We start from the raw sequence: 27727 nt of genomic DNA on the forward strand, positions 1-27727 counted from the left end.
ATCATGGGCTAATTTTCATTTTTGGGTGAACTGTCCCTTTAAGAACATTTACAGCACAAGTGTTGTTATGTGCTGGTGCTTTGGAAACAAAACCAAAGGTCCAAAAACCAAAATATAAAAGTGAGGCGAGTAACGCTATGCATTTTGATACCTGCATCATCTTGTGATATGGCATAGCGGTCCAAATCAAAGGTCATGATTGGCCAACTTTGGCCCAAAGGGCCCTGGTTTGGACATCTCCAATTTAACAAGACCGTTAATTCTAAGAACAACTTTTCGTTGGAGCTTAAGGGAGGACACCACCTCAGAGAGCCAATTACTGGTACTGGGAACAGAGACAGAGTTCCACCTCTTAAAAATAATTATTTTGGCAATTGTCATGCCAAAATGAAGTAATAAAGGTACTGTTCGCAATTCACAGTGCCTGTAATACACATAATTGTGGGATGCTCTGAATAATCAGGAATTAAAAAAAAAAATCTGAATTAGTTATACAAGTTCAACATTATATTCATTATTACAGTATGCATTAAAATATAAATACACTAAAGGTGTAAAAAAAAAAAAAAAAATACCGAATGAAGTACAATCCATTAAATTGAATCAAACCCACTTAAATTTTTTGTCATATGTTATCATGTCTTATAATACTGTATGTTGCAAGTGTTGATGAAAAAAATATCTTAGATGACAATTTGTATTATATATTACATTATGAATACCCCATTACATATACCTATATTTATAGGCATCAAATGTTACCATATGTTTGAAGGAAATGAAAGAATTAACCTTATAAGGCCTGACATATGAAATAATAGTCTACATTTCTGGAATAGTTGGTATAATAGTCCAACATTTTTTTTTAGATGGAACAGTTTATTGAACCTTTAGACAAAATCTAAAAAGAAAGTTTGCATATGTGTTTTTGTTGAGTATCATATTTGATACACCATGCTTTTATGGCTGAAATAGTATGATATAGGAGAATATGGAGGGGAAATAAACAACTCACAACAAACAAATTTTATTCAGAGGCCCAAACAGCAAAAGTACTGTATGAAATTGGAGTAGTTGCTGGTATAGCAGACTATTTATATAAAATGCATATAAATATCATTTGTCACTCTATATCTCCCAATAACATGTCTTGGTAAGATGATATTTAAATGCTTCGTTTTATGATTAAAGCTATGTAGCTTTTATGGGGGGGGGGGGGGGGGGTCATATTTGATACTGATATTTAACATGATTTCTTCTTAAATGGATGTATGGATGATCAAGTAAACCTAAGCGCTTCAGTCCAATAAGCATTCATCTTAAAATATTACTAACAATATAGAACTTTTCTTCTACCTCTCTCTTTTTCCTCTCTCTGACAGCATATAAGTGGATGTACGGAGAGCTGAAAGGGAATGTGGCTCTGCAGTATCTGGCCTGGGTCTCATATCCCATCATCCTCATCGTGTTTGCATCCCTCTTCTGCCATCTGGTCGCTCCACAAGCTATAGGTGTGTACATCTCATCGCCCTTTCATTCCTGCTTTTATTTCCCTGTTCTTTCTTTTTGTGTCTGTGCTTTATCCTTGTACACTTCTATTTTGGTTCTCTGTTCACAGTGTCTCAAATCCATCAGGCCTTCTTTCTCTGTTCTGTTATCTGTTCTTGACTATTATACTTTTTATTCAATCTCTGTCTAGTTTTTGTCCTCAATCCACCTCAACCACCCACAATACATCAAATCCTTCTACCCTCTTTCCAAAATGTGATCATCATGGTCTCATTTCCTCTTGCTTTCTGTCACCTCTCCACGCCACAATTGTTTTGATAGCTTTCTCATGTGCCCGGCATCAGGCTAGAGGAGGCACGGCAATCTTTTTTCATCTTTAATAATCACTGTGACAGGATCTACACTCTGTGTAAAATTATGATTGTGTTTTTTTTATAGATTAATTTCATGCTCGTCGTTCCCTCTCGCTCTCTTTAAAATCTTTGATCTGTCCCTCAGGCTCTGGGATCCCTGAACTCAAGACCATCCTCAGAGGTGTGGTGTTAAAGGAGTATCTGACGCTCAAAGCATTTGTGGCTAAAGTCATTGGTCTTACGGCTGGGCTGGGCAGTGGAATGCCCATCGGAAAAGAGGTGGACCTCTTCTACTTCTTTTATTTTATTTTTATATATAAATGCATAACATATAATTGAAATATGCACATGTTTTGTAGATGTTTAAGTTAATGAACTGTTTTTACTGTAACAAAGATAAACTTAATGAAGATTTTTTCTATCTATCTATCTATCTATCTATCTATCTATCTATCTATCTATCTATCTATCTATCTATCTATCTATCTATCTATCTATCTATCTATCTATCTATCTATCTATCTATCTATCTATCTATCTATCTATCTATCTATCTATCTATCTATCTATCTATCTATCTATCTATCTATCTATCTATCTATCTATCTATCTATCTATCTATATCCATCCATCCGCCTGTCTCTCTTTCCATCTATCTATCTATATCCATCCATACGTCTGTCTGTCTATCCATCTATCTATCTATGTCCATCCGTCTGTCTGTCTATCCATCTATCTATCTATATCCATCCATTCGTCCATCTGTCTGTCTGTCTATCTATCCATCCATCCGTCTGTCTGTCTATCCATCTATCTATCTATATCCATCCATCCGTCCATCTGTCTGTCTGTCTATCATCTATCCATCCACCTATCTATCTGTCTGTCTGTCTATCATCTATCCATCCACCTATCTATCTATCTATCTATCTATCTATCTATCTATCTATCTATCTATCTATCTATCTATCTATCTATCTATCTATCTATCTATCTATCTATCTATCTATCTATCTATCTATCTATCTATCTATCTATCTATCTATCTATCTATCTATCTATCTATCTATCTATCTATCTATCTATCTATCTATCTATCTATCTATCTATCTATCTATCTATCTATCTATCTATCTAATGTCTGTCTGTCTGTCTGTCTGTGCATCCATCCATTCATTCTCTCTTTCTTCTCTTCATTCATTAGTTCAGATATCTTGCCAACTGGTTGCATCACTAATTGCAGCTCTTTGTTGAATTCAGATAAATGAATTGTGTTACATAAATTCTCTTCATAGATACAGTGCATTATTCATCGGCTGCAGTTTTATTGATTAATAACCTCCATTAAATCCTCAGGGTCCTTTTGTGCATATTGCCAGTATATGTGCGGCAGTGCTGAGCAGGGTCATGTCCATCTTCACCGGTGTGTATGAGGTAAAAATCAGCCCCTGTGAGCTTGTTTGTCTGTGTGAGTGAGTGAGTGTGTGTGTGTGTGTGTGTGTGTGTGTGTGTGTGGGATGTGAGTTACTCTTCAGAAGCTGCTGACCTTGATTGCTGATCTAGGATCAAGTTACTTCGCATTGGCATATAAATTCCCACTCCACACCACAGCCATCACAGGTTATTTTATGACTAGACAGATGCCAAAACCGGTCTCTGATCAACAGTTAAGAACGGCTTTTGAATGATATACTTAGTTTAATATAACAATCTGTGTGTGTGTCTAATGTTTATGAATTTAAATACATTCCAGAGACATACTAATTGCATATTTCTCTGCTCTCATTCCCTGTTTCCTCATCTTATCCCTGTGTCTTTGTCTCTCCCCTAACACAATTATTTTTGTCTGTCTGTAATAATAGTGATGGTATTTTTTGGCACGTGTCTTGAATGTGGTGTGTCCTGATGCTGTTATTTTAACCCCACCCAAATCACCCAGAATAGTGCCCATGTTCAGGATCTGCTGGTGTGTGCCTGTGCGGTGGGAGTGGCCACCTGTTTCGCCGCCCCAGTGGGAGGCAAGTGACGCCCACTTTTTTACCCAGCATGCACTGCGTTGTACCATGTATATGCACTCTACATCAGAGTTCAAAACATAATGTTCATTCCTCTCTCATCTCCTTTCTTTTGTTTAGTGTGTTTGTGCGTAGTCGGTATGTGTGTAAAGCTTTGGTTTGCCTTCCGTTGCCGCATTGAACAAATCCACAAAATTGTTTATTCACTTAATTCTTTTGTTTTTCCTTTGCTTCTCTTTATCCATCATTCTCCTTATTTCTCCTTCCATTCGACTGTACTCTTCCTTCTTATTTCTCTTTCATCTTTACTTCTCTCTCCCTCCCACGCAATGTACCCGCTGACATTCCAAATCTATTCTCCTCTTTACATCCCTTCATCTCCCTTCCCTCTAACACCCTTGTTCTCCTTTTTGCTTTCACCTCAAACTCCCTCTCTCTTTCTCTCTCTCTCTCTTCTGTCTTGGTGTCAGTAGAACCCCTATGGTTACACAGACATACTGACAGTAGGATGTGCTGTTGGGGTGGGCTGCTGTTTTGGGACTCCCCTTGGAGGTAAAAATCTCTTCTTTCTGTCCCTGTTGATTTCAGTTCCTCTTCCTTCTCTTTCAGCTTGATGCCTGCTAAATAATTAACTTCATCAATTCTTCACAGTTAAAAGCACCCGTGTGTTATAAATTCATATGCTGTGTATGTTTTATAAACAGTGAATGTACTCAGAGTAGAGCATGATAAAGAGCTAAAACATTTTAAGTTCTTTTAGAGAGTGCATGTGGATTTCTAAAAGTGTAAATGTGTGAATCAAAATTCCTTTTGAGCTTGCATAACTCTCCAAAAAAATTCTCATTATGATCTTGAGGTGGTGTTATTTTATTTAATTTTTGATGATGATGATGATGATGTTAAATACTAAGCTTAAAGGGGTCATTAAATGCATTTTCAGGTCTTTATATTATGTTTCTGGAGGTTAGCTTTAATAGCTTATGATGTTAGCAATGTTTTTAGCACCAAAAAATGTCAAATATTTGTAAAAAAATATTTTTCCATCCTCATTTTTACACTCTATGTCTAGAAGACTGCATTTCAAGGGGCTTTACATCTTCGAGAAATGTAAACGGCCACTGCCATGTATTCACGTAACCACACGCACACACACATGTATATACACTGATCAGGCATAACATTACGAGTGATAACACAGGTGAAGCGAATAACACTAATTATCTCTTCATCACGGCACCTGTTAGTGGGTGGGATATATTAGGCAGCAAGTGAACATTTTGTCCACAAAAATTTTTTGGATGGCCTTTTCTCTTGTAATTAATCAACAGACATGAGCAAAGCTCCTTGATTTGCATACGCATGCTGAGTGTGTAGAAGAAACGATTCTACCGATTTCAAATCCTGGCAGGTGGAAGAAAATCCAGACCGGTGGAAACAAAACAAAAATGTATATTTTAAACTGGGGAGTTGGCTTTAAGGTATGATACTTTCAGTATCATAACTTAAAGATAAAACTAGTGATTTAAAGATGTTGGTTATATATATGGACACAATATATTTTACATTTATTGCAAAATATGCAGTTAGGCATTATAGTACATCATTTGTGGTGCTTCATAGGAGTGGACTGGCGTTAAAGAGTTCATTTGGTGCAATTTGTTTGTTGTAGTTCTCTGGTAGGTGGAGATTTCTTTGCAAATTCATGGGCAAATTCATGTTGTTTTTCACCAGAAATCCCACTGGTAAACATTATTATTTAAAAAAAGTTTACATAATGCAGACTGATGGCTTCAACAGAAGCAAATACCATCAATTAACAAACTCATAGCTCACAGAAGGTCTTTCTTTAAAGGTCCCATGGCATGAAATTATAATTTTATGAGTTTTTTTGAACATTAATATGAGTTCCCCTAGCCTGTATTTGGTCCCCAAGTGGCTAGAAATTTTGATAGGTGTAAACTGAGTTCATGTTCTCCTGCTCTGCTTTTGAGAAAATGAAAGCTCAGACGAGCCAATCTGGAATCTTCCCTGTATGCCGTCATACGAGAAAAGGTTACCTCCCCTTCCTCTGCTTTGCCCGCCCAGAGAATTTGGAGAAAATGGATTCCGTTTATCAGTCGCGACGTCAGCACAGGCTTTACAAACAGACTTTTACCATATGGATTCGACAGCACCGCCACAAACAGTGAGTAACAGTGTTCATTAAAGCTACACTGTGTAACTTTTTTAGTTTATTCTTAGCTAAAAACACTTCGTTCTTTCAAAAATATATGTGCTCATTAATGTATATTTACTTCTTACAAGTAATAAAGTATTCTCGTAAGTTTATAATATGCCATTGAAAATACATACGGGTGAGGGGTTCAAATGCGGGTCGCCATGTTGCCCCTCCATCTTGGAAGTACATTAGCCAAAGAGGGACATACCCATAAATTCAAGCTTTGCCTTTCGTGTTTTAACACTCGATGGCACGGTGTCGAATGTGGACGAGGTCGAACTGGAAGCCATGTTAATCTTGGACTAAATCGGCCACCGTAGGAGTTAAAACGAAATCGGAATTGAGAGGAAAAGAAACTAAAATTCTCTGGATGGTCATATACCTTTTCACCGCTAGATGGGGGAAAATATCACACAGTGTAGCTTTAATGCCTGATCTGTGATCAGTGATTTCTGATGTGTAGCTAAATATTCAAGTTCACACAGACTTTCTTTCTAAATCGTTTAATACTGTCAGTCCCGCCGCTGGCTGTCTTAAGCGTAGTGCATCAGTGAATCAAGCCAGTGACTAAAACGATCAACTTCACATCCTTTCTCTTAGTAGCTTGAAACAAATCTGTTATTTAAATTGTGATTAAACTAAAGAAAGCGATCAAAGAACACTCTCTTTATAATGTTCGGAGCTGTCAATCACACGTCGCGAGTGTGTCTGCACACTTGTCCAAACTGCCGGTATAATGAATGACGCTGTAATGCTGCACAACAAAGCTCTTACTGTATTCATGTCGATGTCGTGTTTGCTGTTAGTTGTGGTGAAAGCATTTTGTGAGTGAAAACGCGTTGCAATGACGAGATCACTGCATTCACGCCATCAACAGACTGCCTGTCTACTCAATGCTCATCACTGCAGCCTTTCATGTGGTGGGAAAATATCTAAAAATAATGCTATGATCAACACTTTCACGATTCGTTCATCTCGACAGGTGAAATGTAAAAAAAAATTGTAAAAGTATTCGAGAGGGTTCCAAAGTTTGTAGAATAAGGAGGAAGAAGACAGGGTCGGCGTGACTGGGACTCGTGTTTATTCAGAACTCTCAGATACAAACAAAATAAACTCGCGCTCACGGCGCTCTCAACAACTCGGTACAATAAAACTTTCTCAGCTATCTTTCTCCAGCTCTAAGGTCTCTCTGGTCCACATGTCTCTCTCTCTCTGACAACTTTGCAGACCTCGCTAAACCACGCCCCCTCCGCCACATAATATAATACTCATTTCAAATGCAAAGATGTCAGCCAATCACAACGGTGGGCGTTTTCACTGAAGTCTCACATCAGACACGCCCCTTGAAACAGAGCATTCAAGCCAGAGGGCTAACATCAGTATAGAAAAAAATGCTTTTTATTTCTAAATTATTACATTTTTTTATGTAAAAACCATACTAAACAATATAAGTACACCTCAGGAAACATTATAAAACAAAATAAAAATTCATGCCATGGGACCTTTAAAGGATTTTAAGTTATTGTTAAAAACAATTAATATTTAGTTCCCAAACCCGAATGTGTTGCTTAGACCTTAGCCCGGGTAGCGCCATTTTAAATTTTTGACAAGAATAAAAAATCCAACTGAAATGTGTGAGATAGAAGTGTGTTCAATGTATTGTACTGTTGTAACATAACGATTGTTCAACTGAAGAAACATCTTTCCAAAAGATGATTTTTCTCTCCCTCACAGCCTTGTTTTCATCCGTTTAAAATGGTGTCTAACCTGACTAAAGCCTATTGCTGTAGTGGTTTGTTTGTGCATCTTGACCAGCCTGAAACAGCAGTGCTGTCTCAACCAATGGAGAGAGTTTGGAGTAGGGACTATCTGTTTGATTGACCAATGACAGATACTGGGAATTTGGGGGTAAATTGTTTGAAAACAGTCATTATATATATTTTTAATATTCTCCCAATTTTGTCCACTTTTTATGAAAATTGGCTCGGGTAATGTTTGGACCGAGCCGCACAGAAATGGCTGAACAGAATCTGTTTTATTAATCTTTGTTCAAAAGTTACAATGTTGCAAACTTAATGATGTTGAACCACAATTGGTTCAGAAGCTGTATCTCGGCAAAACTTTGAAAACTTTTCAAATCAATTGAAATGAAACTTGGTCCACTTCATCGGAACTATGTTCTGAGGGTCCATGTCAAATTTGGGAACAGCGCCACCTACTGGTCATGAGATCTGAAAAACTGTTATTCTTGCTCCTCACTTTTGAACAGTTTGTCAGATAATGATGTCTATGGATTCCCTGTTTTGCAAGGGTCGGACACACCATCGGTCCAACATTTTTGAAATTTGTCATAAATTGCAATATATTTGAAACAATTTGACATATTGGCACAAAATTAGCTAGGGATCATTGACAGCATGTCCTGAAGGTACTTGAGTTTGAACACAGCGCCACCCAGTGTTCCAGAGATTAGTTTTTTTATTTTTTATTATATAAAATGCTTATAATTTTTGAAGCTTATAACTGTCCTCCATATTGAAGTAATTGAAAAAAAAGAAATGACTGAAAGTATTTTTGATATTTGATATCACCATCGTTCTTGAGAAATACCTTCCTAGATAGCTTAGCATGCTAATTTGTTAGTATTCGTTGGTATAATGTGGCCATAATCTACATTATAGACTAACTTAGCTTAGCATGCTAACCGTTTAACATGCTAACTGATTAGTTTGTGTGCTCATTTTTGCCTCGAAACCTCCCTTTGGTAATATGGCAAACGTGTGTCCTCTGTGCCGCACTTTGATAAGTGGCAAGCCCCGAACTGTTCAGGTCATGGGTTCAAATCCCGTGTTGAACATGCCCAGACTGCAAGAGGTACTGTGGCTAGAAATTGTGCAAAAGTTGCTGCTGTTCCAGACAATGCTTAAAATAAATGCAGTGCATTTATACACAAAATCCTAGTAGTGTTTTGTGGGTTTTTGGCCATTGTAGAGCCTTTGACTGTTTAGTGTAATACACTTTGATGTACTTGCTGTGCTTAAAATACTTTGCTTCCTGTGCCTTCGGGGCTTGTATTTTTAAATGATTGCTTATTAACAATCAAATTATTTATTATTTATTGATTCATTATTAGTTATTACATATTTATGAATTATTACCTTTCACCTCTCTTGCACCCTTTTATTCTCTCTCTAAATAGCTTTCTCTGCTGTTGTTTAATTTTTTTATCTACTGTATGTTTATTTTTGCTCTCTCTGTCTCTCAGGTGTGTTGTTCAGTATTGAGGTCACGTCAACATATTTTGCAGTGAGGAATTACTGGAGAGGATATTTCGCTGCCACATTTAGTGCCTTCATATTCCGAGTGCTGTCAGTGTGGAACAAAGATTCTGGTGAGACACACACACAAGCAGATATGATAAATGAACAATGAATTAATTTCATGGTATATGTCAAGCTGTCCACTGCTTACTGATCTCTATAGATGAAATACATTATACAACAATTTGTTCCGGTCCTCAATTTTGATAAGCTGATGAGTGTTATAAAAGTGCTGATATACAATCAGCAGCACTATTGTGTATTAGTGGTAGAGATTTTTGCGGGTTACACCAGTAGATGAGTCACTGAATCATTCACTTGGGTATAATTGGGTGTTTCATTCATCAATGAAATACCACTATTGTGTGTTGCTTGAAGACACCAAGTTTTATCCGTTTGGAATGGTTTTCATGTAAATGACTCATTATTTAACTATTTTATGTATAAAAGCAATATCACAAATTTAATCTTAGTGTTGTTTTGAATATCGGCACTGATCCGCGCATTTGCTTGTGTGATTTTGCTTGAATAAATATGACTTAAACTTTTTTTTCCCCACCACAGTCACGATAACAGCACTGTTTCGTACAAATTTCCGGATGGACTTCCCTTTTGACCTGCAGGAACTGCCAGCGTTTGCAATAATCGGGTGTGTGGGTTTGTGTATATGCATGCATGTTTGTGTATATATCATATATGAGTACTTGCACCCATAAAAAGCCCTTTACCATAAATGCAGCATTGATAGAAAATGATGGTAACACTTTAGTATGGGGAACACATTCACTAATAACTACGACTTTTGTCTCAATAAACTCCTAATTTAATGCTTATTAATAGTTAGTAAGGTAGTTTTTGTAGCGTTTAAGTTTAGGTATTGGGTAGGATTAATGGATGTAGAATGAATTCATGCAGAATAAGGCATTAATATGTACTTCATAAGTACTAATAAACAGCCAATATCCTAGTAATATGCATGCTAATAAGCAACTATTTAACAGTGAGAATTTAAACCTAAAATGAGATGTTACCAAAATGATTTTTATAAAACTTCAAATAAATGTTGGCATTTTTGTTCCCTTGCTGATATCTTTCTAAATGTGTGTGTGTGTGTGTGTGTGTGTGTGTGTGTGTGTGTGTGTGTGTGTGTGTGTGTGTGTGTGTGTGTGTGTGTGTGTGTGTGTGTGTGTGTGTGTGTGTGTGTGTGTGTGTGTGTGTGTGTGTGTGTGTGTGTGTGTGTGTGTGTGTTTGTGTAGGATATCATGTGGGTTTCTTGGGGCATTCTTTGTGTATCTGAACAGACAAGTTGTTCTGATCATGAGGAGACCGACGGCTCTTACGCGCTTTCTCACAAAACAGCAAGTCACCAATTACACATGAATACTCCTTTTAAATAAACTGTATAACTTCAAAACATCATTACATTAGCATCACAGTGGTAGTTAATTACATCTGTTTGTGTTTGTTTGCTCTAGCCGGTTGATTTACCCTGGTGCCGTGACACTAATTATAGCCTCCATCACATTTCCTCCGGGGTTCGGACAGTTCATGGCTGGAGAGGTGTGTATTTACTTTTTAAATAGACGCCCATAGAGCAGTGTTATTTAAAGTTTCCTTTGTTTGCAAGTCTTTGAACATGCACCAAAATATTGGTGTAATTGTGTTGCTTTAAAATTGATCTTTTAAAAGTGCACTCAGTAGAGTTTTGTAGTATCTTTGTAGTTTGTTTTTATATTGAGACTGAGTTTGTTTGCTGAAACTTTACACCAAACCTTTTTGTTTATGAATGTTCATGACATGCCTGAGAAAAAAATGGATATCGTGGCCACAAATGAGGAATTCATTTCCACAATTTAATAATTTCTTGCGATGTTTTATTAATTTGTTCTTATGTTTTAGTTAAATCATTGGCAACGTTGTACTAATTTATTCTCGAACTCTTGACGCATTTGAAACGAATGGTCATGTGATCCCAACATGGTGGAACCCATAAGGGGGTAACCCACTCCATGTAGAATAAAACAGCTTTTTTTAAAAGGCACAACATGTAATTTTCGCCACTAGAGGTTGCTCATTCAAAACAAAGGTGTAGCTTGATGACGCCTTGATTTTGTGGAACCATGGTAGTTGTTGTCTTCACTACAGCCGGTGGAAAAAAATCCAATGGGAATCATATTCATGGATGAGCTAATGAATTAAAGATGTATTAACGTTACTGTAGTATGAAGCAGGGTGGGGCTATAAGCCGTTGGAGCTATCGCTAATGAGAGACAAGCGTGACACATGGCTCGAGAGCAGTGGAGCTTTTATTATGCCGCAGACGGCCGCTTCCGCTTCTTCCTGTCATGCGTATGTGGGGTAGTGCAGCACTGTTTTTTATCATATTAGATACATTTGAGTGTGTTGAAAGTTATGTTTTAATGCTACTCTGTGCGCGCGCTCGGCGGCTACATATGAGACACTTTCTGCACACTGCAGTAAGATTGATATTAGAAATGGTAAAACAAGGTACTCGCGGTAAATCAAGAAAACAAGATTTAAGGCGAGACACGGCAGGTGAAAACATCGTTTTTTCATGCAGTGGTCAATTTTGAGATTTTGGGCCAGTTTGCTCCCTTAACATGTAAGCTTTCATGTCAAAATAAAAAAAATGTCAACATTACACATTAAGGTGGTTATTTCATTATATTTTGTCACCGTGCGCCTTTAGATTTCTACCCGAAATCATCAAACGTTATTCTAGCGCGATCTCTCGTGCCGTCTCCATTCACAGAAACGTGTCATGCTTGGTATCATTATAAAGCTCTCAGTCTCACACACACCGCTGGCTAATCCAAATATGGACATTTCCTTTGTAGAACCAACCAACCGCGAAAGTTTGCAGCCAAACACCACATCTGATTGGTCATGTGAATTTCTTACGCGCTGCCGATTGCTTGTGTATTCTCCACCCGAGAGAAAGTGCAGAAAACGCTGAAATCGGCTCATAAACGCTCACAGAAAAGAGCAAGTAGCAAGAGCTAGTAAAAAGAAAGTAAACAACAACAGATTAGACGACGAAACCCCGTCAGAATTAGATTCAAATAGTTAGAGATGGACCAATACAACAAACAGGGACAGTTCATCTGCAGTTTTTGTGACTGGTGTTTGTTAAGGTAGTTCTCTTAAGGTAGTTCTCTAATAGCTATTGCTATTAATAATTGATTAATTTATCAATTTCCACGTGTTTTAAAAATTATACACTACTGATATTAATTAACTGAATATATATTTTGTTTGTAGGTTGGGGGTTTTATAGAAATGTATGCAGTTATACAGTATAAAACTTTAAAGGCCGTTTTCTCAAAATGAGTTTTTTCTCACACTCAGAGTCAGATATATCCACTTCAGTAGCAACTACAAGCACCAACTTTTGCAGTCTTATACTGAACTATATTCTGAAGGCTTTTACAGAGGGATTTGTTGATATATCATTCCTATCCTGAGTTATAGGTCCTTTAACTCCAAAAAACATGGCGAAAATTGATTTTTTAAGGCTATTGTCAGTATTCTCTAATTTACTAAAGCACAAAATAAGATATCCAGAATCCCCTCTGTAAAAGCCCTCTCATCTAACATGTCAACAAATAGAACCAAGAATTTTAAACATGGTCCTTTCCAATTTCAAGATTTTGTTTTTGGAAAAGTATGCAAATGAGCGTATATTTAAGTATATAAGGCCTCATTTGCATATTAAAACATTAATTTACACAAAACGTGTAATACATTTTTTCCTTATGTTTATGCCAGTAATAAACTGGAGAAGTTTCACAGTGATATCTTGTAATTAAAAAAAATTCCCTATTCACCTGTAGTGTCTCGCCTTAAACAATAAGACTAACTGTGTTGAGCTGCATAACAATGATTAGTTTTCTGTCGATGAATGTATTCAAACAGTTGCTCACCTGTCTAATAAAAAACATAATATATTTAAGTGCCTTTGGTATTTCCATGGTTTCTACCAAATAAAATAAAAAATCAAGGGTAACCCGGGTATGATGTCATTGATTGAGACAAAATTCAATGACAAAATTTCTTATTTCTCTGGATTAAAACATTCTTAGAAACATTTGGGATAATGTAAGTACACAAAGTCAACTATACAGTGGGGAGAACAAGTATTTGATACACTGCCGATTTTGCAGGTTTGCCCACTTACAAAGCACGTAGAAGTCTGTAATTTTTATCATAGGTACTCTTCAACTGTGAGTGACGGAATCTAAACCAAAAGTCCAGAAAATCACATTGTATGATTTTAAATAATGAATTAGCATTTTATTGCATGACATAAGTATTTGATCACCTACCAACCAGTAAGAATTCGACTTCATGACAACCCGACCATGACAATGACAACCCGACCCCGAAAAACACAGCCAGGGCAACTAAGGAGTGGCTCCGTAAGAAGCATCTCAAGGTCCTGGAGTGGCCTAGCCAGTCTCCAGACCTGAACCCAATAGAAAATCTTTGGAGGGAGCTGAAAGTCCATATTGCCCAGCGACAGCCCCGAAACCTGATGGATTTGGAGAAGGTCTGTGTGGAGGAGTGGGCCAAAATCCCTGCTGCAGTGTGTGCAAACCTGGGCAAGAACTACAGGAAACGTATGATCTCTGTAATTGCAAACAAAAGTGCTTTTCTGATGTATCAAATACTTATGTCATGCAATAAAATGCAAATGAATTACTTAAAAATCATACAATGTGATTTTCCGGATTTTTATTTTAGATTCCGTCACTCACAGTTGAAGAGTACCTATGATAAAAATTACAGACTTCTACATGCTTTGTAAGTGGGCAAACCTGCAAAATCGGCAGTGTATCAAATACTTGTTCTCCCCACTGTATATATATATATATATATATATATATATTACATCTCATGTGAGTGTTCATCATATTACTGATATATTCTGTTCATTATTTAAACTAGTAATTAGCAAAAAATTACTGAGGGCACCTTTAAATTGAGACTACATCCTTACGCAGTACAAACACCATTCTATAAGAGAAAAGGTTTTCTGAATATGTCAACTTCATTTTAATTAATTTAATACTTCAGTTCATTGAGCTAAAACACTGCCATTAAAGAGCTGCAATAGAGCAAGAAAGCAGCTGTTGATACACCATGAAAGAGACCTTAGGTTCCTTAGGAAGTCTTTCGTATGTGGAGTTTCTGTTTAAGTTTTCTCTTTTGTCACACAGCTGATGCCCAGAGAGTGCATTAATTCACTTTTTGATAACTTCACTTGGACAAAGATCTGGGGTTTACCAGCCCCTCCTGGATTGGGTCGCTCTGCTGCTTGGCTCCACCCACAAGTCAGCGTCTTTGTCATCCTCCTCCTCTTCTTTGTCATGAAGGTGCTCATCCGTTGTTTGACTGCTACGGAAAGATTTCTATAACCAAATTACATAACGTATGCTGTGTGAATGCTCATTTCCTTTTCCTCCCCCGTTCATGCATAGTTCTGGATGTCTGCGGTCTCTACAACAATGCCGGTCCCTTCTGGAGCTTTCATGCCTGTTTTTATATTGGGTCAGCTATTCTTTTCTGTTTTTTAAGCACAAAATGTAACTTTTTGATGTTTTTCGAGTTATACTAAGAGGCTTTTTACTTGCTAACAAAGTATTTACTATCAATCAGAGGACAGAAGGCATGTAAAAGATTGTGTATATCATATAGTTTTTTATAGCATATCATAGTTTTAATTGTGATGTGACTGCAATAATATGAAAATATTTCTGAAACAAGCAGGAGCAGCATTTGGCCGTTTGGTGGGTGAGATCATGGCTACGCTTTTCCCGAACGGAATTCTGTTTGATGGAATCGTGTACCAAATCCTGCCTGGAGGCTATGCAGTGATAGGTCGGCAAATATTCCCCTTCCAGCCAATCCTTCACACCCCTAACATCCGTTTTTACTCTTATAGTAGCAGATTTATAATTCTCATATGCTTTTCCTTTCATATTTCCTAAATCTGACCCTTTGCTTGTCCCTGTGTGTGTGTAGGGGCAGCGGCTATGACAGGAGCAGTCACGCACACAGTTTCAACTGCAGTGATCTGTTTTGAACTGACTGGTCAAATCTCACACATCCTGCCCATGATGGTGGCCGTGATTCTCGCCAACATGGTGGCACAGGGTCTACAGCCTTCTCTTTATGACTCCATCATTCAGGTCAAAAAGCTGCCCTATCTCCCGGAGCTCGGCATTGGCCACATCAGGTACTCTGGAGATTGGCAAATTTAGATACAATATTGGATCTGAATTGATGATAGCATCTTTGACCCTTGTTTCCCTTCAAATAGTATAAATCTACCTTGACTCTTGACATTAAATATCTGTCTCTCTCTTTCTCTGCATGACAGTAAATATAATATCTTTGTGGAGGACATCATGGTGAAGAAAATAAAGTTTCTGTCACCACAGTCCACTTACAGAGAGCTGAAAGATCTGCTGGAGTCCACGTCTCTCAAAACTATCCCGCTCGTTGACTCCAAAGGTCTGTGTTGAGTGAACAAAGACAATTGTTTGGAATAAAACATACAGTGGGGAGAACAAGTATTTGATACACTGCCGATTTTGCAGGTTTTCCTACTTACAAAGCATGTAGATGTCTGTAATTTTTATCATAGGTACTCTTCAACTGTGAGAGACGGAAATCCAGAAAAATCCAGAAAACCCCATTGTATGATTTTTAAATAATTAATTTGCATTTTATTGCATGACATAAGTATTTGATCACCTACCAACCAGAAAGAATTCCGGCTCTCACAGACCTCTTAGTTTTTCTTTAAGAAGCCCTCCTGTTCTTCACTCATTACCTGTATTAACTGCACCTGTTTGAACTCATTACCTGTTTAAAAGACACCTGTCCACACACTCAATCAAACAGACTCCAACCTCTCCACAATGGCCAACACCAGAGGGCTGTGTAAGGACAGCAGGGATAAAATTGCAGACCTGCACAAAGACTGGGATGGGCTACAGAACAATAGGCAAGCAGCTTGGTGAGAAAGGCAACAACTTTTGGCGCAATTATTAGAAAATGGAAGAAGTTCAAGATGGTCAATCTCCCTCCAAGATCTCACCATACAAGATCTCACCTCGTGGATCATCAATGATCATGAGGAAGGTGAGAGATCAGCCCAGAACTACAAGGCAGGACCTGGTCAATGACCTGAAGAGAGCTGGGACCACAGTCTCAAAGAAAACCATTAGTAACACACTACGCCGTCATGGATTCAAATCCTGCAGCGCACGCAAGGTCCCTCTGCTCAAGCCAGCTCATGTCCATGCCCGTCTGAAGTTTGCCAATGACCATCTGGATGATCCAGAGGAGGAATGGGAGAAGGTCATGTGGTCTGATGAGACAAAAATAGAGCTTTTTGGTCTAAACTTCACTCGCCGTGTTTGGAGGAAGAAGAAGGATGAGTACAAACCCAAGAACACCAGCCCAATCGTGAAGCATGGAGGTGGAAACATCTTTCTTTGGGGATGCTTTTCTGCAAAGGGGACAGGACGGCTGCACCGTATTGAGGGGAGGATGGTTGGGGCCATGTATCGCGAGATCTTGGCCAACAACCTCCTTCCCTCAGTAAGAGCATTGAAGATGGGTCGTGGTTGGGTCTTCCAGCATGACAACGACCCGAAACACACAGCCAGAGCAACTAAGGAGTGGCTCCGTAAGAAGCATCTCAAGGTCCTGGAGTGGCCTAGCCAGTCTCCAGACCTGAACCCAATAGAAAATATTTGGAGGGAGCTGAAAGTCCGTATTGCCCAGCGACAGCCCCGAAACCTGAAGGATCTGGAGAAGGTCTGTATGGAGGAGTGGGCCAAAATCCCTGCTGCAGTGTGTGCAAACCTGGTCAAAAACTACAGGAAACGTTTGACCTCTGTAATTGCGAGCAAAGGTTTCTGTACCAAATTTTAAGTTCTGCTTTTCTGATGTATCAAATACTTATGTCATGCAATAAAATGCAAATTAATTACTTAAAAATCATACAATGTGATTTTCTGGATTTTTGTTTTAGATTCAACACTCACAGTTGAAGAGTACCTATGATAAAAATTACAGACTTCTACATGCTTTGTAAGTGGGCAAACCTGCAAAATTGGCAGTGTATCAAATACTTGTTCTCCCCACTGTAATTATGTATATGAAGTCACTTTGTCAGTAAAAATAAAGTTGCAATTATAAGAAATAGGTACATTCACAGTGTGCGATATTAGGAGAAATAGAGTTGCGATTACGAGAAACATATATAAAATCACTCTAAAGATATAAAGTGCATCCGGAAAGTATTCACATCGCTTCACTTTTTCCACATTTTATGTTACAGCCTTATTCCAAAATGGATTCAATTCATTATGTTGATCAATTCTACAAACAATTCCCCATAATGACATCGTGAAAGAAGTTTGTTTGAAATATTTGCACATTTATTAAAAATAAAAAACAATAATACACATAATTTGTGACTTTTTTTCTCGCAATTCAGACTTTTTTCTCAGTTGTGAGTTATAAATTCAGAATTACAAGATGTAAACTAACAATTGCCAAAAGAAAACAAAAGACAAAAGAAAAATTCGCAGGAAACCAGCTTCCATACATTTTCGCAGCAGGAAAAAAAAAAAAAAAATGATAATAATATATATATATATATAGTGCATATATATATATATATATATATATATGGTGCATATATATATATATATATATATATATATATATATATATATATATATATATATATATATATATATATATATATATATATATATATATATATATATATATATATATATATATATATATATATATATATATGGTGCATATATATATATATATAAGCATAGTCTTTCTGGTGAAGCTGGTTGACCAAGGATGTCTTGCCGGTTTAAATAGTTAAAAAGCTAGCTAATATATGCTGATAACAAACTAAGCTTTTTTTCAACAGGATTTTGTAACATGTAGTTGTGTGATGATTCTTGCGAATATTTGAAATTGATTAACAAATGTAAATTCTTTTTCCATGCCCAGAGTCAATGATTCTATTGGGCTCAATTGAGAGATGTGAACTTCAGGCCGCCTTTGATTGGTGGCTCTCAGCCGAGAGGCGGGTTTATAACCGAGGTGAGGGCGTGCCCAGCCCTGGGTCACAGGTCAACTGGGAGTCCTTCGCCTTTGTGGATGAGGAGGTTGGAGAGGAGAATGGAGACAAGGTGAGAGAAGCTCCAGAAGTTTTCTCACACACTGCTGTTCCTAGAAGGCCGTCTAAGAGAATGTCTTTGTTTTTGTTCTTTGCTCAGAGGTTGATGTTAAGTTCTCTGATCTGACAACAATAAGCAGAGCTTTACGCCAAATAAATGTTCTATTCTGAAAATCAAGAAAATTTTCCAAGCGTACTAATCTTACACTGTAACTAAAATGATTAACAGGGTAACACAGTCTCTGAAGAGTGTAACGGCCCACTGGGGTCCTCTAAAACCACAGACATCTCCACTAATCACACCACATCTGGTGAGTTTATACTTATTTCTCAAAGGTTTTATCTAATCGACAAACCAACTCTACATCAACTCACCATACTTTGTGTTAGAATGCATTCATGGAGTTCATTCATTCCAGCTAAATATTTACCTGAAGAGGTTTGTGATATCAATTGATTAGTTCTTTGAATCATAACAGGTGCCCTGCAGACCATGAGGAGGACGCTTCATCGTCTCTTCTCCTCTTCTTCATCATCAGGGCAGACTGAGCCAGAGGTGTGTTTTTTAACATGATTGTCACTTACCAAGGCACTACAACCTAGAGGTGTGTCACTTACTGAAAACATGAGCGGAGTTAGATGATTTCCTTCTTTAAAATGCACTCATGTTATTACATGCTGTTGATTATTTCCGACAATAGCTTTATCCCTTATTTTGTAATACAAACTCTTGTGTACAGTAATGGACCCACAATGGAAGTCTATATTAATGCAATATAGGTTTATTTATTTTGCATTGACATAACAGGAGTTCGAATATTCAACGTTTTGCAAAGACAATGTTGCTAAGCAATTTTGTTTTTGTATTTGTTTTATTCAAGTCAAGTCAAACTTATTTCTAAGCGACTTGTACTTTTATTTATATAGCGCACAATACATATTGTTTGGTAACACTTTACAATAAGGTTGCATTAGTTAACATTGTTAACTAATTTACTTAACATGAACTAAGGATCCACAATTATTCTGCAGCATTTATTAATATTAGTTCATGTTCATTTCAACATTTACTAATACATTATGGAAATCAAAAGTTGTATTTGTTAGCATTAGTTAATGCGCTGTGAACTAACACGAACAAACAATGAACAGCTGTATTTTTACTAACTAACATCAACAAAAAAAGATTAATAAATACTGTAACAAATGTATTGCTCATTGTTAGTTTTTGCTAGTTAATGCATTAACTAATGAGACCTTATTGTAAAGTTTAATCATACATGCAATCATGATGTTAATATTTAGAATATCTTAATGTCTTCATACCTTATAGTTTCATTTAGCAGATTAGAGCTGGGCGAATATATAGTTTTTACAATTTGCGACAAAACTAACAACCAAGCAGTTGAGATGTTTGTTTGTGTGTGTGTGTGTGTGTGTGTGTGTGTGTGTGTGTGCTGTATGCGTTAAAGTAGGATATATATCCAATATATCCAATTTTATATAAAGAGCTGGGTGATAATATAGTTACATTTTTGTGACTAAATAAATTATATATTATATTATTTTTATTTTATTTTATTTTATTTTTTAAAGTGTATCCCGGTTCGATGTCTTGCCTAATAGACTTCCATTGTAAATATTTAATTATATTATTACAAAAAATAACTAATTAATCTCACATTTTTTCTGTAATTAATTGCGAGTAATCGCATTTAACATTCAAGTTTTTTATCTATTTTTATATTGTAATAATTTCTAATTTAATCTCCAAATTAATGTAGAAACAATATAAAGATGATTTGAAATATAAAGAGATTTTAAATATTTGATCTAACAGGAAATATCCAGAAATGGAGTAAAGTTATCAAACACTTACTCTTCAAAGCATAATTTTTAAATTAAATATATATAAATCTTTATTAAGCTACAAATGTTATTCAGTTAAGAGCAGAGAGTGATTTCCTCTTTTTCTTTTGTTCTTTGATTAACATAAGTGACTGACATCACAGCAGCAGGTTTATTAGGCTGCTGTCACTTTAACCCCCTCGAGTCGGCCGTCGCACCGGCGTGATCAACTCGAATTTTATCTTATCAGTGCCAAAGAGACTCAAATAACTCTATTGATTTTCATTCAGGCAAGTCTTATACATCATTATAATCTGTTAAATTTCTAGTTTTATTTGTGTACAGTCACAATAAAAACAAAATGTTGTGCTTTTTTCAAAATAAAGAGAAAAAAAAACTTGATGCGCGATCTGCAGCCTCTCTGTAAATAATGTCTAATCTGATTCTCTTCAGAAAATGGCCTGTAACTTAGTGAAAACTTATCACACAAACATGAGACATATGTCTAAAGAAACGTTGAAATGTCAGGTTTTAAATAATGTAAATCAAAATGAAAACAAATATTCTGTGTTTATGTAATCTGTTTGAAAAGAGAGAGATGTCAGTCGTTCGCGAGCCTCTTCATTATCTGCTAATGCGACCACGCCCACGGAGCGCACGTTCTTCGAGATTCAAATACTGAGGCGATCCATGAGGACAGAGTCAACGCCCACATCAACTCAAATAAACACATCAACACTTTACATCGTTTTGAGACGCGGTGAGGAGGAATAATTTTAACTAAGAAAAAAATCTGTTTATTTCAGTAACTGCCATTCGATTGTGAGGTAAGTTTATTCTGTTAGTTTCAGTGAATTTTAAACGCGCAAAGACCGTTTAAATATGAATCCTGCTGCAACATAGACATAAGACTGTTTAGACTAGATATCTTTGGCCTGTTTTGGACAGATTATGAAGTGTTTATTGTAAAAGAGCCTAGTGTCACATCAATAAAGCATATATTCGCAAATGTCTGCTCAGATGCTATAAATATATTACCAGTCAAACGTTTTGTGTTCAGTAGCCATTAAAACGTATTTTGTTTCATATTGATGGTCATAAATGAACTGAAGCTCGAAATGATATTTGAGTATTATGTGTATCGGATAGTTTACAAAATCAAATGATTCCGAAAAAATTTGCCATCGAAATGACTGGTAAAAAAGTGTCCCAATCAACCTGAATTCAACCTCACATCAGTTTGAAGCAAAAATCTAGGCAACAAGACCCATTAGTCAAAAGTCTTGTGTAGTGCTGGGCGGTATGACCAAAAATGTATATCACGGTATTTTTCTAAATTATATCGGTTTCACGGTATATGACGGTATTTTTTCTCCTATGCATGACCGGGTGTTAATCACATTTTCTACTGATTGAGAGAGGAAATACTGCAGTAGATTGACTAGAATGCTCTATTTTACTGTCATGACAAGAGAATTGTAGAAGAATTCCACACTAGAGTTAATACAGGTTTGCAAAGCCCCACAAAATAATGCTATGGAGAGACAACCAATAAAACACAGACCTGCAACACACTCATTACAGGCACATGAATATTAAAATATGACCACGGAGAGAAAATAAACAGAGTTGAGGGCACCGTAAGCATTTAAAAAATCTTATCTTGTTGTTATAAAAATCCTATATAACAGCAAACGGCCAAAACGAGGGAGAAACGCGGATATTTGCAATACATTTAAGAGCACTCTCTGAACAAATTACACAGTTTAACACAGAAAGAATAAAGCAGTTACTTTTTTGCCAATTCTTCTTTGAATTGTCAGTTTATTTATTAACTTACATCATTCATTGTCTTTTGTATAGCAGAATAATCCATCGTGTCGTGATCAGATGGTTCAGTGTAGCCAAATCAGTGCACATTTCATTTGAAGAAGACGTGATGATATATGTGCGCATACACGCTTCTGGTACTTGTTCAGAGCACTATAGTATATGAAATATGTCCATAAAAAACTTAAACGCGCTCGCTCTGGTCTATATCAGATATATGATCCATGTGGTGAGCGTTGTTAATCTCATCAGGCGCTCCGCGCAGAAACCGCTCTCTCGCGCGCGCGCGCCGCGTGTAGTTTGAATTCTGCACTGTGATCAAGGGCTGAATCCGAAATCGCCCCTTATAACCTCAAATAGGGCATTATTTTGAGGGGACAGCGCTTAGTGGTGTCCGAAACCATAGAGGACGTTATTGAGTGCACTCATTCTATCCCACATCGCACCGCAATAACGAGTGTACAGCCGATGTACATGTACACACAACGGTTGTCCGACTTCACGCACTCATTTTCATTCACTCCTTCAAATAAAGTGATAACGTAGGGAATAGTGAATGAGGGTATAGGAGGCGATCTCGGATTCTGTAATGTGATCTCAGCGGTGCTCTGACTGCTCTCACTAGTACAGTGCAACAGTGAAATGCGTCCCCTCTCAAACAATGACGCGCTGCGCCGCGTTCCGAACGTTGTTTAAGCGACATACCGGTATTGCGGTATCATCAAAATTCATATCATAACAAAAATAAATACCGGTATTCGGTATGAACCGGTATACCGCCCAGCACTAGTCTTGTGGACACATATCTATTGTGTAGCCTTAATTCAGAGTCTTACATTTTCAGTTTTTTCAAAAACCTTGCATAAATGTTATTCTCTCAAAAATACAAGAATGCACATACATGTTACTCTCATATTATGGTAGCCCAGTTTGTGCTGAATACAGTGTAATGACACTTTTGCCATTAATGTGTTTATAAGCAACTGTAAAAAGCTCAAATGTCAGAGCATGTCAACTTCTAAAGGGCCCCAAAACAACTCAGACTCCAGAGGGTTAACCCTCTGGGGCTCTTCAGTCATTTCTGACCCGAATTTTTTTAAATAGAAAATGTTAAAAATCGTAGCTTCATCGGAATGGTCCGAAACTTGGTGACTTTATTGGTAATTGCCTGGTAAATGAACACCCGAAAAAATTGGGGACAGGATTTGAAAAGTCTAATTGGTCGTAAAAAAAATAGTCACACTCAGGACCTTCAGGTCAAAAATGACCCCCATAGGAAATGAATGTGAAATTAGCAAAAATATGAAAATACAGAGTTTTTTTGTGCATACAATCTACAAATCAGCCAGGATGCAGAAAAAAAGGACTCAACAGTGAAGGGGTGAATCTCTAAAACATCAAGAGTGCAAAACAGAAAAAAAAACACACACACACACACACACACACACACACACACACACACACACACACACAAAAAGCTTTTGGAATGGCACGCGTTAATTTGTGTGTGAGCGTGTTTTTGTGTGTATAAGTGTGTGTGAGTTTTTTTGTCTGTTTAGCACTCTTGATGTTTTAGAGATTCACCCCTTCACTGTTGAGTCCTTTTTTCTGCATCCTGGCTGATTTGTAGATTGTATGCACAAAAAAACAAATTTCCCATTCATTACCTATGGGGGTCATTTTTGACACGAAGGTCCTGAGTGTGACTATTTTTTTTTTTACGACCACTTAGACTTTTCAAATCCTGTCCCCAATTTTTTGGGTGTTCATATACCAAGTACCAATAAAGTCACCAAGTTTCGGACCATTCCGATGAAGCTACGATTTTTAAAAACATTTATAAAACGCAAGATCCACATAGTGGTAAAAATGTGCTATTGCGTGATAAAAATGCTCAATGTGTCCATCGGATGGCTCCGATCTCATTAAAAAAATTGCTTTCATGAGGCCTAGGCTTGACTCTAAAATGAAATACAGCTTTAATAAAAAAAAAATATATATATATATATATTCAATGGGAAAAAATGGGTCATAATTATTGCATAAATATTAATTATAAATCATAAAATTATCTCAAAACACCAAAAAAGAAAAGAAAAAAATATTATTGAACAAAAATATATTTCATTGATTTTACTCAAATCTTTTTTATCTTAATCCCGCTCTCCGGGTCATTTTTGACCCACAGGTCCTGAGTGTGACCCATAAATGAAGAACCCCAGAGGGTTAAGACCTGCTGCACATGATGTGGATCTGGCACATGTCCATTTCATACCTAATTTAATACTGTGTTTACGAGAATACTTGATTTCAACATAATTTTGTGTGTTTTTGTCCGTTCAAGCGCGAAAGAGAACGTCTCGGTTACGTATGTAACCCTCGTTCCCTGAAGGAGGGAACGGAGACGTACGTCGGAACTGACCGACGAATTGGGATCTGTTTCCAGAGACCGACCTACTTCGAGTGATTAAAACGAGCCAATGGACATTGGCATGCGGTTCACACATTCCACGCACCGCCCCGCAGCGCGGGTATAAATACGGAAGTGGAATACCGCATCATTGCTTTTCAACTGAGGAGCCGAGATAAGTGACTCAGCCTTCAGCTGAAGCACAGCACCTGGCGACGGGACGTTCGTCTCCGTTCCCTCCTTCAGGGAACGAGGGTTACATACGTAACCGAGACGTTCCCTTTCAGTCGGTCACGTTCGACGTACGTCGGAACTGACCGACGAATTGGGATCCCTACCAACACGCCAGGAGGCTGGCCCTTCCAGCGTCCTGCCTGAGCTCGCTGGACCACTCCTATGTTAGAGTGTGAGTCAGGGCTCCAGGCAGGGAAGGACAGTCACTGCTGTTCCTGCAAGACCCACTCAGTGTGACTATTGGATAACGCTGGGAAAGCGTGCCCATCTCGGGAGATGGTACGCTGCGGAGCCACGTCCTTCAATGGAAGGAGAGGTGGAATACACATAAGGACTAACCTAACAGGGTAGTGCAACAAATGGCAGTCTCTGGAGTGGACCCAACCTGGTTCCAGGGGGGGAAGAACACACCCAGAGACGACAGAGGAAGCTCTGTCGAGGGAAAGACACGGGGCTAGCCGAGTAGGGTAGCTGGTACCGTGGAGAATACACATATGGGGTAGCCGTGAGGGGACCGTAACATATGGAACCCAGCCTACACACACGTTCCACAAGCATACGGGTGCAGGCCTGGCATCAGACGGCCGCCACGTCTGACACCGAAGGGGTGACGGAGGAACTCACAGGGTTAGCCGTTTCCGGGGAACGCAACTGGAGCAGAATAGACGCACGTATCCGGCCCAGAGGGCGGGAGTGGCGTATGCAAGCCGACACTAGAACGGGCACTTAGCGCTGCTGGCCACTGGGGGCGAGAATGCGGGAAGATACCGGCTCTACACGGAGGCTATAAAATCTAGCGAACGTGTTAGGTGTCGCCCAGCCCGCAGCTCTACATATATCTGTCAGCGAGGCGCCTTGAGTCAACGCCCAGGAAGAAGCAACACTCCTTGTTGAGTGTGCTCGCAACCCGAACGGGCAAGGTACGTCTTGGGACTGGTAAGCCAAGACAATGGCATCCACTATCCAGTGGGCCAACCTCAGCTTGGAGACAGCCTTTCCCTTCTGCTGGCCTCCGTAACAGATGAAGAGCTGCTGTGAGGATCTGAAGCTCTGAGTCCGGCCAACGTAAGCGCGAAGAGCGCGGACGGGACAAAAAGCTAGGGCTGGGTCTGCCTCCTCCGAAGGCAGCACTTGCAGGCTCACCACCTGGGAGTAAGGGAGTGGTAGGAACCTTGGGCACGTATCCAGGCCGGGGTCTCAGGACAACGTGAGAGTTGGCCGGCCCGAATTCTAGGCACGATTCGTCGACCGAGAGTGCATGCAGGTCCCCTACCCTCTTGATTGAAGCCAATGCAATCAGGAGAACTGTCTTCATGGACAGGATTTTTAGCTCAACAGACTGAGAAAGGTTCAAATGGAGGACCCTGAAGTGCTCTGAGCACCAGGGCTAAGTCCCAAGAGGGTAACGAGGTAGAACGAGGAGGATTTAGTCTCCTCGCACCTCTGAGGAACCTGACGATTAAGTCGTGCTTACCTAAGGATTTACCGTCTACTGCATCGTGATACGCCGCTATTGCTGCGACGTATACTTTGAGGGTGGAGGGAGACAGCCTTCGCTCCAGCCCATCCTGCAGGAAGGAAAGCACAACGTTAATCGAACACCTTCGGGGGTCTTCCTGGTGGGAAGAGCACCACTCGACGAACAGGTTCCACTTCAGAGAGTAGAGGCGCCTCATAGAGGGGGCTCTAGCTGAAGCGATGGTGTCTACCACTGCTTGTGGTAGGCCACCTAGAACCTCCGCGTCCCGTCCAGGGACCAGACATGGAGATTCCAGAGGTCTGGACGCGGGTGCCATAGAGTGCCCCGCCCCTGAGAAAGCAGGTCCTTCCTCAGGGGGATCGGCCAGGGAGGGGCTGTTGCGAGGAGTGGGAGTTCTAGGAACTAGGTCCGGTTGGGCCAGTAGGGCGCAACTAACAAGACCTGCTCCTCGTCCTCCCTGACCTTGCACAGTGTCTGTGCGAGAAGGCTCACTGGGGGGAACGCATACTTGCGTAGGTCCCGGGGCCAGCTGTGCGCCAGTGCATTTATGCCTAAGGTACCTCCGGTCAGGGAGTAGTACCACTGGCAATGGGTCGAGTCCGGAGAAGCGAACAGGTCTACCTGTGCAACTCCGAAGTGGTCCCATATCAGCTGGACGCTCCGGGGGTGGAGTCGCCATTCGCCCGGAGGTATCAACTGGCGAGAGAGCTCGTCGGCTGTCTGGTTCAGCGCACCTGGGATGTGAATGGCACGAAGTGACCTCACAAACTTCTGACTCCACAGGAGGAGATGGCGGGCGAGCCGGAGCATGCAACGGGAGCGTAGACCACCCTGACGGTTGATGTACGCAGCGGCCGCAGTGCTGTCCGAATGGACCAATACGTGCTTGCCCCGAAGCGACTTCTTGAACCGGGCCTGGGCAAGACGTACCGCCAGTAACTCTAGGCAATTGATATGCCAACGCAGTTGGGGCCCCATCCACAGACCCAAAACTGCGTGCCCGTTGTACGTGGCCCCCCAGCCCGTGGATGAGGCATCCGTGAAGACCACAGCATGCCTCGACACCTGTTCTAGGGACACTCCGGCCCGGAGAAACGAGGGGTCTGACCACGGACTGAAGGTTTGGCGACAGTAAGGAGTAACTAAGACCCGGTACTGACCGCTCTGCCACGCCCATCTCGGGACTCGGTCGTGCAACCAGCGTTGAAGCGGTCTCATATGAAGCAATCCGAGCGGCGTTACCGCAGCTGCAGATGCCATATG

General features: G+C 39.2%; 1 protein-coding gene across 1 annotated transcript in view; it reads left to right on the forward strand.

The window, feature by feature from the left end:
- clcn1b (chloride channel, voltage-sensitive 1b) overlaps window positions 1-27727 on the forward strand; it is a 62515-nt gene that overhangs the window by 22786 nt on the left and 12002 nt on the right. Inside the window, exons 4-19 of the mRNA XM_079837479.1 lie at window positions 1383-1511; window positions 2008-2141; window positions 3219-3296; window positions 4351-4429; window positions 9361-9486; window positions 9980-10064; window positions 10672-10773; window positions 10891-10975; window positions 14656-14811; window positions 14917-14986; window positions 15206-15316; window positions 15461-15674; window positions 15819-15952; window positions 18494-18675; window positions 18892-18973; window positions 19142-19218. Coding sequence (XP_079693605.1) covers window positions 1383-1511; window positions 2008-2141; window positions 3219-3296; window positions 4351-4429; window positions 9361-9486; window positions 9980-10064; window positions 10672-10773; window positions 10891-10975; window positions 14656-14811; window positions 14917-14986; window positions 15206-15316; window positions 15461-15674; window positions 15819-15952; window positions 18494-18675; window positions 18892-18973; window positions 19142-19218 — 1844 coding nt within the window. The remainder of the gene's footprint in view (window positions 1-1382; window positions 1512-2007; window positions 2142-3218; window positions 3297-4350; window positions 4430-9360; window positions 9487-9979; window positions 10065-10671; window positions 10774-10890; window positions 10976-14655; window positions 14812-14916; window positions 14987-15205; window positions 15317-15460; window positions 15675-15818; window positions 15953-18493; window positions 18676-18891; window positions 18974-19141; window positions 19219-27727) is intronic.

The sequence above is a fragment of the Gobio gobio genome (genome assembly GCF_949357685.1).
Source record: "Gobio gobio genome assembly, chromosome: 15".
NCBI classification, from domain to species: Eukaryota; Metazoa; Chordata; class Actinopteri; order Cypriniformes; family Gobionidae; genus Gobio; species Gobio gobio.